Source organism: Manacus candei, unplaced genomic scaffold (assembly GCF_025592945.1).
Source record: "Manacus candei isolate 608988 ecotype Guabito, Panama unplaced genomic scaffold, ASM2559294v1 h1tg000052l, whole genome shotgun sequence".
NCBI lineage: Eukaryota > Metazoa > Chordata > Aves > Passeriformes > Pipridae > Manacus > Manacus candei.
Window position 1 is genome coordinate 4,782,707 of NW_026138100.1, and position 10,321 is coordinate 4,793,027.

The following is a 10,321-nucleotide window of genomic DNA, read 5'->3' on the forward strand; positions in this document are numbered from 1 at the left end:
TTTGACTTTTGCACAAAATTATATAATTTATTTCAACATTCTTACAAGTTTCCAGCCATACAATCAACTTATTTTCCACATCAGTTTATCTTAAGGAGCCTTATATATGTAAGAAATTATTGTAGATATCTTACATGATGAATTATCAAATATTATCAAGTGTGTACTGGCTTTCACTGTGCCTTAGACATTACTTTTCCTCTTGTTTCATCAGCAGTGAAAGTCATCACCATCAAAAATTGACTTGGAAATACAGTTGCTCTAAAAGTATAAGACAAAAATAGAAGTAAAAACCATTGCTTTGTTGTGGTCCTCAGAATTACTGAAAATGCCCTTGGGTTTTGCCATAAATATTCAAATAGCATAGGAAGTGAAACTCCCAAAAATTTGGGTGTATATACAAATCAGTAGCTCCTGAGTACAAGCATCTTGGACAACTGGTTGCAATACAGATGTGTAGAAGCCAATTTCTTGAATAGTCAAGGAAAAAAATATGCTATATTACTGCACATGCTATTGTTATAAACACATGCTTTATGTTGTTCTAATAGTAAATTCCACCTAAATGCAGCAGGCTCACGATGCCATTTCATGAAGCTATATTACACAGCTGCGCTGGGCAGGACACGTCTCCAGGATGAAGGACCACCGCCTCCCTAAGATCTTGCTTTATGGAGAACTTGCCACTGGCTGCTGCAAGAGAGGAGCCCCGAAGAGAAGATACAACGACTCCCTGAAACAACATCTCAGCCTTGGCCATATTGATCACCATAACTGGTCCACTCTGGCCTCAAATCGGGAGGCCTGGAGACACACCATCTATAACGCTGCTGTCTCCTTTGAGAAAGCACGCAGGATCACTCTCGAGGAGAAAAGACAATGCAGAAAGAACTGCATTCTGCAGAATATACCATCTAAAGAGTCTTTTTGCTGTGCCTTTTGCAATCGGATATGTCTGTCTCATATTGGCCTCATAAGCCACCAGTGTGCCTGTAACAAATGTGGTTAGAGCCTTCCCAAATCTTCGTTCGCGAAGCCCAGCCATGAGAGAGTGAGATTACACAAGTAAGTGACACCAAGTAGCTACAAAAGCATTTCCTATTTTCAACTAAACTGTGGCAAACCCATCAGCAGAGCACAGCGCTTCATCAGATTATCTGTCTTCACTGCTTCTTTGGGGCATGGGAGAACGTAACACAGGCATTTCACCACCATTTATGTTTGGAAGTTTTTTCCACAGAATCAATCAAAATTTTACAAAAATCTGGCCAACTAACAAACAGAAAAGTATGCTGCATATTCAATTCTGCCTGGAGATAGCACTTTGCAATTACAGCAATAGAAGTCAAGCATTTGCAAGTTATGGCTGTGCATTCCTCATGTAGCCATGTAGTCATACTGTGTATTACCATCTAAACTTCTCTTTGTGCGGGGCAAAAGATGAGAAGTGCTCATTTAATAAACTGGATAATAGAACTGATTTTTTTCAGCATAACACATGCTGACCTAAGAATTACATGTCTTACAGCACTCTTCCTCACAAACATTAATGCACAATCTCCAATGGGATAATTCAGTTAACTGAGCAAATGCCACAGCATCTCCTAAGTGATTTAGTATTTTGTAGGATTCTATTTCCCATAACTTCATAACTTTAATTTTCAATGATCTGCACTGTGAGTTCTCAGAAGTAACAGCTTGAAAGCCACCTGGGTACAGGGACACATTAAGAACCACTGAAAAACGAAACCAAGTTTCTGAGCATGTTGTAAGGATCATGTAAGGGGCAAATCTATTTGTCAAGAGTGGCCTCAACGATGAAACAATCCTTTTCTTGTCCATTACACTCTTTCAAACCTCTCCAGCAAATTTAAGTCAGCACCTTACAAAAAAACTGTCCACAGGCAAAGTATATTTCTTCCCCTGTTCATTTCATGTCTGAACTAGGTGGGAAGTTTTCATTCCATATATTCTACAGTTTCCACCCCTCCCTTCTTGACCCAAAGTTGTTGCTTCAAAATGCACTTAAAACAAGTTAACAGCATTTTCACAGATGAGAAACTGAGGCTCCAGTGCACAGGTTCATCGTGTTGTTTATGTACTTAACTAAAGCACTAAAGCGAGAGGCCTGCTGAGCTCTCTCCAGTCAAAGAAACCTTCAGCAGTCTGACCTTCAGCTGCCTTGACTGGATTTCTAATTTCTGCAGTTCAATCAGGTACCTAAGGATGAGCACAAATTCACCCTTTAGGAGTACTAAGCCAGAGATACAAATAGATAAGAGCACTAAACCCAGGTCTCAAAAGCAGAACCCTACCTACTACTATCACATTGCTTCATGAAATTCCTTGCATCTTTGTTTTAGAACACTTGACCTTAAAACTTTAAAATATTCTTTAGATTTAAGAAGAACACAAACACAAATAATCAGTCATCTGCATCTAGACCATATTTATCCATTGTACAGATCTTTACTGTATGAACATAATTAGCAGCAGCTTTTGAGACCAGGGTAGAAGAGAAGAATTGGGCACCTAATAATTCCAATTAGCAAGAAACCTGTATGGCATATGCTTCTCTAGCATATACTTCTCAATGCAACCAGAATTGTATTCCCCCCTCAAAAGTAAGGCATCTTTCATAAAACAACAGACAAATAAAAAACAAATAAAGACAAATAAAGAGAATTACCACAACAGAAAGAGGCAGCAGTGCTTGAACCACATACACTGCTGACAGGCCATCTGTAATTCAAGTCTGCATTAAATCTAAAATCCAATTAATGCAACTGTTCATTGGTTTGTTTATTTGGGGAGGGGGTTTTGTGTGCTTATTTTTGGTAGAGATCCTTAGATAAACAATATGTTCAATGTTCTTAAAATGAGATTTTCCTTTCTCCCACTAATCTTCCTACAAGATGGGACAACTCCCCTCCTACAGGCAAACTGGCCAGCAACATCCACTTGTGTCTTAAAATTTAAATTTCATTTTCAATCCTACATGAATGTTTACAAGCTGTCACCCAATAACTTATCACATAATGTACAGCAAAGTATAATCAAACATCAAAAGAATCTGTCTGGAATTAATTTGTGACTTCTCTAAAATAATAACTTTCATGCAATGCCTGGCATGTGGAGCACAAATTAGCCTGAAATAAGTAAATACACGCTAATGTGGGATTGAGGAAATTGTTTCTGAAGCAGATTTTTCACTTGTTAAGCTATAGACTCATACCCACTAATGAAGAAAAAAATATTATGGACAACTACATATTCATCTTAAAGATCTGCTGATGTTGGACATTAGGAAAACAAAATATATTGAAATAGACATGATTTACATATACAAAGACCATTTGTAAATTTTTGCACGACATTAAAGTTTTTTGTGGTACAAAAAGAACAAATCACTTGGGAGGAAAAAGTGCAAACAAGAAAGAATCTTTGCTGAAGCCAAGCATGGAATAGAGAAAGTAACTAGACTAAATCTCTCTTTCAGAATATTAAGAATCATTTAGCTAGAGACCAGCATCAAACTGAACTACCCCATATTTCCCACTTACCATCCACTCGGGTTCAGAAGCCTGAATTTGTTCACCTTGTCCAGGTTTTAGGCCAACCTGAGTGTCAGATTTCAGAGTTCTCAAACTACAGAGAGGCGCAGGATGAAACTTGTTCAAGGCTTGATGAAACGGGACACTATATTCCCATTTTCTATCTCCTGTTAATTTTCTGTAGTTTAGATCACCTTTGAAAAAAATCAAGTTTGACTTCTGTAGCTCAGCATACAAGTCAGGAGCAACTCCACCCATACTGGAGAAGTCATGTGGCAAAGTCCAAAACATGTGGTCGCAGAAGACCCAAACTCCCTTTTTCAAATTGCCCTCCCAGTTTATCCCACACCTAGACATCCACATATGATTAGCTGACTGCAGTTGTTTAACAGTCCAGTTAAAATCATGCTTTGTGGTATCTGACACATACCATGGAATACTTTTTCCATGGAAATAGATTTCATCAGCTAGCTTTGACGATAACAAGAAATCAGCCAACACAAGATCACTTACAAGTTCAAATCCAGCATTATCCAGGATTATGTCAACTCTAACATTACTTCTTTCTGTTCTATTTTTTTTGGCATTTACAAGTAATGACCAAACTTTTTCCATATCATTCACTAAGATGTAAGGTACCATGTTTTCCAAGGATTGTAAGGGACTAGATTTCTGAGAGCTGTCTTCACCAGCTGAAAAAGAAAGGTCACACTTATTGCCCCACAATGACACCTAGAAGGAAGAAAAAAACAAAACACATTTGCTAAGTCTCACTGTAGTTACATTCTGAACTTCACATACACTAAAGATTTTGTCTCCTCCTTTTTGGTTTAGGTAGTGAAGGCTCTAACTCCACACTCAACTTCTTATACAGATATCTTAACACAGATGAGATTTTGTGGAAGAAACCAAACAATGCTCTGTATTTCTGCAGGTATTAGAAACATGCATCGGAAGTGACAAAGATGAAAGATTTAGATCAACACAGATACACTGATGACAAAGCTTAAAACACAAATATTCTCCATGCTGCAATTCCAAAAAATATCTGTGGTACCACAGAAAAAGGAATATTAAAGCAGGTTTATTTTTCTTACATGCAGCCAAATAAGTATTTTAAGTATATGTATTTTAAGTACTCACTAATGATCTCTTTATAAAGATTGATCAGATACTTGGTTTGCACTGTTGCCAGCTAATGAACTTCTTTGTAATCTTAAGATACTTTGGGTATTGTACCCAAAGGCATTATAGTCATTATAAAGCTTTTAAACAACTTCTTGCCCAGACGGACTTCTAAATTTTTCTCCAAAGAAGTTTAAAAATGTTTAGAGTGTCAATTAAAATTTACTGTTTTAAAAAATATAGTTAAATACCAAAAAGGTCATCTGGAACTTAAAACGTTTTAGAAATACTCAATTCAGGGAAAATTGCTGGATTTTCTAATACACAATGAAGATCAGCAGTTAATGAAAATGTCACATTTAAGACAAGTAACCAAAATATAAATATTTCCACAGTAGCAGCAATACAGTATGGTTATCAATCAGGATTTCATCACACTTTTTACAAACAAAAGAGCTATATTTTAATTTCCATATGAAATTCCAATTATTTATAGCCTCAAGTTTTCGTTTGTTTCACAAGAGAGATATTTTAAATTCTTGTGTTAAGCACTAGTAGTTTACCTGCAATAGCTTAAAGAGTTCCTCCTTAAGTTGCTTTTCATCTAGATCCTTGATGTTCTTAAGAAGTTCCTGAAAGTAAGTGCATAAGGCAATAACAGCCTCTTGGGATTCAAAGAAATTTTGAGCCTTTCCTTCCTTAAACACGTCAAAGTTGTCAATAGGTGGGCTAAAAAGAGGAGAACAAATATATTGACATACTTGCCATGACAGTATATGCAAATGAAGCTCAAAGGTCAGCTTTTTATATTGTACTACAGGCCCTAGTTAGATTTTCCATTTCTCATTTGTCATACTAGACTTTCAGTAGCAGCCTGATGTTGTATCTCACTGGAACAGACACTATGCAAAACATTTTTATATTTCCAGCAATATACTCTGAAAGTGAACGAGTGCTCAGTCACAACAATTCTGGGAACTGCACATACAGTGACCATTTTGAACTCCAACCTTCAGGCACAGATAACTAAAACTGTAACATACAAGCAAACTAATGTGGAGAACTGCTGGCCCAATTGTAAATGTGTTTTTGTGTGCTGAAGTTACTTCCCATACCAGATTCTCTTACAGTGATAGGAAGTTATTCCTGTGAAAGTCTTTACCAGGACTCTGGAAAATTAACATGACAAAGATGAGAATGTTGTAATATATAAGAAATATAAACCAATCTATTATGAGACACATTTGCACATACACCTTTCGACAAATGACTGAACTTCCATCAAAGCATATGCTCAAGAGGAGATAAATAATGGAGATCAAGAAACTTAAATCTTACTAATGAAAAGTATCCACTCACCATTATAAGAGCAATCAAGCAGATCCATCTCATATTTGAAACTTTTGATACAAGAGTTCAAATTACACAATATACCAGTAGAAACTGAGTCCCATTCCTGTGTTTGCATCTCTGCAATACTATGGGTAAATCCAGTATTCATGGAGCTTTCAAATTCTTTTGACACCAATGGGAACTTAAACTTTTCACTCCTACCCCATGTCATTGTACTGGCACCTCTCCACAGTACCAAGCACAAGTTTTTCCTGCAGAGTTATTTTTAACCAGGATCAGCTCCCAGAGTTTGATGCAACACATGGTCTGTGTGCACTGCTGTAACGAAGAAGCTGGTGTAGATTGAACAACAGGGGCTGCTTAAGGTGGGTAAACTGCTATAAAAACAGTTCTCAAATGGTAACTTCAGATTTCAAGCGGCAAAACAAGTTGGAATTCCCAACAGATTTGTGGCTCTCACATTCCCTGTTTTAGGCCTAAGTGAGAATTCTAGGCTAGCAAACTTTTTAGAAATGCTACATGATTTTCATATCTCAATTCAGATTATTCTGCAAGAAGGTCAGGCTATGCAGTCAAGCTTAAAGAGTTTTCAAGTAGATCAGCTCCTTAAAACTGAAGCAAATTCTGCTGTATGGAAGAAGAAAAGGTATTAATTTTAATTGAAGTATGAGACAAGGGAAAAGGAATATGGTAAAAGTTTAAGATTTTCCTTTGTCTCACTCCTCAGCTGTCTTTCTTCCTCCTAAAATAGAAATGGGAAAGAACAATGTTTTTCAAAGTGGCACACCAAGCTAGTAAATACTTACTTCTGTGCTAATGCTGCATGAATTCTTCGATACATATAACACTCTACAAACAACCAAGGGGACTGAAACCAACTCGGTTCTCCATTTCCATTTGATAAATTTCGTTGGTAGTCCAGGTATTGGTTCCACAGCACAGCATCAGGCAGCTCATCTTCCAAAGGGGTCACTGGTTTGTCTGTTTGCAGTTCATTCCGCAGTTTGGAGAGGAAAGATATAGCTCTCTTCTCTGCTTCAACACCCTTCTGAAATAAGCAGAGAACAAAAGTTCCTATTCGAACATTTATTCCTGTAGAGACACAGATCAACTTTTCACTAATTATGTAAGTGGTAAGTTTTAATTGCCAAAGGCGAGTCCCTGACAAATCAGAGCTTGATTCAACAAAACATATTTTGGTGAATAAAGCTCATTTTAGACTTAACATCCTAAAACGAATTGCATATGGAACTTCTTTTTAGATTGGACTTTTTTCTTATTAGAGAGGAAGAAAGTATTGAAACACAGAAAGTGCTACAGTCTATCAAACACTACATCAACACAAAAACCCAAGGAAGTGCAGCAGTTGCAGAAACGACAGACCACAAAAAGGTTAGACAGAGAAGTGAATTACAGAACTAATCAAAAACAGCTACAAGAAAGAGATGATTTTAAAAAAACCAAACAGACAAAAAGATTGAGACAGACAAGTAACAATTGTAGTAAGAAACCAGTAAAAACAAGGCAGAGAAGGGGTCTCAAGGGTTAGGGAGGAAAATCATCAGGGAAAAAAAGAGACCTTACTCTTACCTCACCATGTTCTTCAAAAAATTCATTTTTATGTCGATGCAGAGTATCAATAACTCTTGTGAGGATCTGTGGCAGCCTGTCTTTAATTGTAAAATATGCAAAGGATCTAAAAGGGAGAGGAACAAATTTTTATTATTGACAGCAAATGATGAAATAGCTTCCCTTTGTAAAAACAAATGCAAGGTCTTTGTGCTGGTTTGGGCTAGGGCAGAGTTAATTTTCTTCACAGTAGCTGGTATGGGGCTGTGTTTTGAGTTGTGTTGGAGGCAGTGTTGATAACACAGGGATGTTTTCGATACTGCTGAGTTTGGCTTACCCAGAGTCAAGGCCTTCTCTGTCTTTCCTACTAGCACACCATCCTACCAGCGAGCAGGCTGGGGGTGCACAAGGAGCTGGAAGGGGACAGAGTTGGGACAGCTGACCCCAACTGACCCAAGGGATATCCCATACCATATGGTGTCATGTTGAACAGTGGAAACCAGGAGGAAAAGTTGGCTGGGGGGTCACTGCCTGGGGACTGGCTGGGCATCAGTCAGCTAGTGGTGATCAACTGTTTTCATTGGCTTCACTTGTTTTTCTGAGGTTCTCTTTGTTCTTTTTCTTTCCATTATAATGTAATATTATTTCAGTTATTAAACTGTTCTTATCTCAACCCACAAGTATTCTCACTTTTACCCTTCCCATTCCTTCCCCCTCCACCCTACTAGGGGCTGAGTAAGAGGGCAGCTGTGCCGTCCTTGACTGCCAGCTGGGGTTAAAACACAACAGTCTTAAAAGTAACTTTATGTGCCTCTAAAGCAGTGGACAGTAGTAACAGTAATAAAACCCCTCAAATGGGTCAGGTTCTTAGGTCTGCTTTTAAAGAAAAACAGCAGTCTTTTCAAGGAAGAAAATGCTAAATTATTTGTCCTGCCAAAACAGAGAAAAATTGCAGCTAATTCAATGCTAAAACGTGTTCTTTAATTGTTCAGTTGCCCTGATGCGCTCAGGGAAATATCAAATTAAAAGGACAGAGACATGTTAAAAGTTTAACATGTATCTCCTACCGACACGAAAATCCACACGCACTCTGCACTACACACTTCATTTGCATTTCCCCGAAACCCCGTTTATGTTTGAGGAGGACAACGAGCAGAACGTAACCAGCCCTACAGAGAGCGCCAACACTGCCCGGAGAGTTATTTTTATTGCAGGATTTCCACCCGGCGAGTCGGGGTCCCAGGGCCGAACAGCGACACCGGGAGCACAGCGACGCTTCCACACCAGCCCTCGGCCCGTTCCGGGCGCTCCCTGCGGCAGCATCGCGGCCACAGCGCCGCCTGCCGGCACTGCGGCCCCCGCCCGCCCCGCCGGGCCAAGACCCGCCCCCCGGCCCCGCCCGGCGCCTCGCCGGCCGCGGGGCGCCAACCGGTCCCTCAGTTCCCTTCCGCCCCCCGCCCCGCTGCCGTGACGGACCCCTTGAACCTGCCCGACAGGGACACGGGGAGTGCCGGCACCGCCGCCGCCATCTTGCTCCACCCCCCCGCGCGCCAGCGCCCCGCCCCCCGCCCCGCCTCCCCGGAAGCGGGGAGTGCGGCAGCCGGACGTTCCTGGCGCGCGGGCCGCGCCCCGCCGCGCGGCGACGGACGGGCGGGGCGTGTCGGGCGGCGCGCGCTGGCGAGGCCCGGCGGGCGGTGGGCGGGGCCGCGGCTCGCGCGGCGGAGAGCGGCGCGCCCCCTCCCCCAGGTCAGTGCTGGCGCGCGGCGGCGGCGGGAACCGCCTCGCCCCTCCCGCGGCGGCGGCGGCGGGAGCGCGCGCGGGGCGGGGGAGGGGAAGGAGGGCAGGGCCGGGCCGGGCCGGCGGCGCTGCGGGTGCCTTTGGCGGCCCTGCGCCACGGTCGGGGCTGCGGCGGGAGCCCGCGCTGGGGCAGGAGGGGCTGTGCAGCTCCCCCTGAGACGCCCCCAGGGCGGCGGGGCTTCTGCAGCACCCACGAAGGGGGTGCGGGCGAGCCCGGGCCGCCTCGGCCGCCCTTCCCGCCGGATCCGATCCTGCCGCAGGCGGGAGAGCACCGCGAGGCTCCCCGCGAGGAGGGGGCAGTTTTGGGCGAGCACGAGCCCTGCCTGCGGGCGAGGGGCGATTTCTTGCCTCGAACCGCCCCCAGCTTCAGGCTGCCCCCGCCGCGGCCGTTGCGGGGCGGCTGCCGGGTGGTGTCCCCGGCTCCCCCCGGCTCCGGGGGGCGCCGATCGGTGGTGACGTAGCAGCGGCGGCGGCCGCGCGTTGCCGACCGGGGCGGGGGGAGGGCAGCGGGCCCATTTGCGCGGGGGCGCGCGCGCGCTGGCGGCGATAGCTCGCGCGCCCGCCGGGGGCGCCCGCGAGCTGCGCGGGGCCGGGGACTCGCGTTGCTCGCGGGGGCGGAGTGGCCTCGCCTCCCGATTGGCCGCCTGATCCCCCACTGTGCCCGCCCCTCCGCCACCGGCAGCCAATGGAAGCGGAGCGCTCGCCTCTCCCGTGCCCACTCCCCCTCAACTCGCGCGTGCTTCAGGGGCGCTCCCGGGGCAGTTTCCTTCGGGGAAAGGAGCGGGAATGCGGAGGCTGGGAAGGGGTGGGGTGTCCTAGCACCGGCTGCCGGCGGGCCCCGGGGGCAGTCTGGGGGCATCCAGGCTGCGGGGGCCGGGCGGAGCCGGTCTTTGCCGGTCGGGCCCGTCCGCGGGCGGAGCGGG

General features: G+C 44.0%; 2 protein-coding genes across 2 annotated transcripts in view; one reads left to right on the forward strand and one right to left on the reverse strand.

Annotated features, from left to right (window-relative positions):
* ARMT1 (acidic residue methyltransferase 1) lies at positions 1-9,185 on the reverse strand. Its single transcript, XM_051801662.1, has 5 exons — positions 9,078-9,185; positions 7,623-7,728; positions 6,839-7,080; positions 5,243-5,408; positions 1-4,286 (listed from the first exon to the last, which is right to left on the reverse strand). The coding sequence occupies exons 1-5, from the start codon at positions 9,128-9,130 to the stop codon at positions 3,519-3,521; spliced, it is 1,335 nt and encodes a 444-aa protein (XP_051657622.1). The 5' UTR covers positions 9,131-9,185; the 3' UTR covers positions 1-3,518.
* The window catches only part of RMND1 (required for meiotic nuclear division 1 homolog), a 20,922-nt gene continuing 19,381 nt past the window's right edge, over positions 8,781-10,321 (forward strand). Inside the window, exon 1 of the mRNA XM_051801661.1 lies at positions 8,781-9,347. The gene's annotated coding sequence lies outside the window, so the exon portion shown is untranslated. The remainder of the gene's footprint in view (positions 9,348-10,321) is intronic.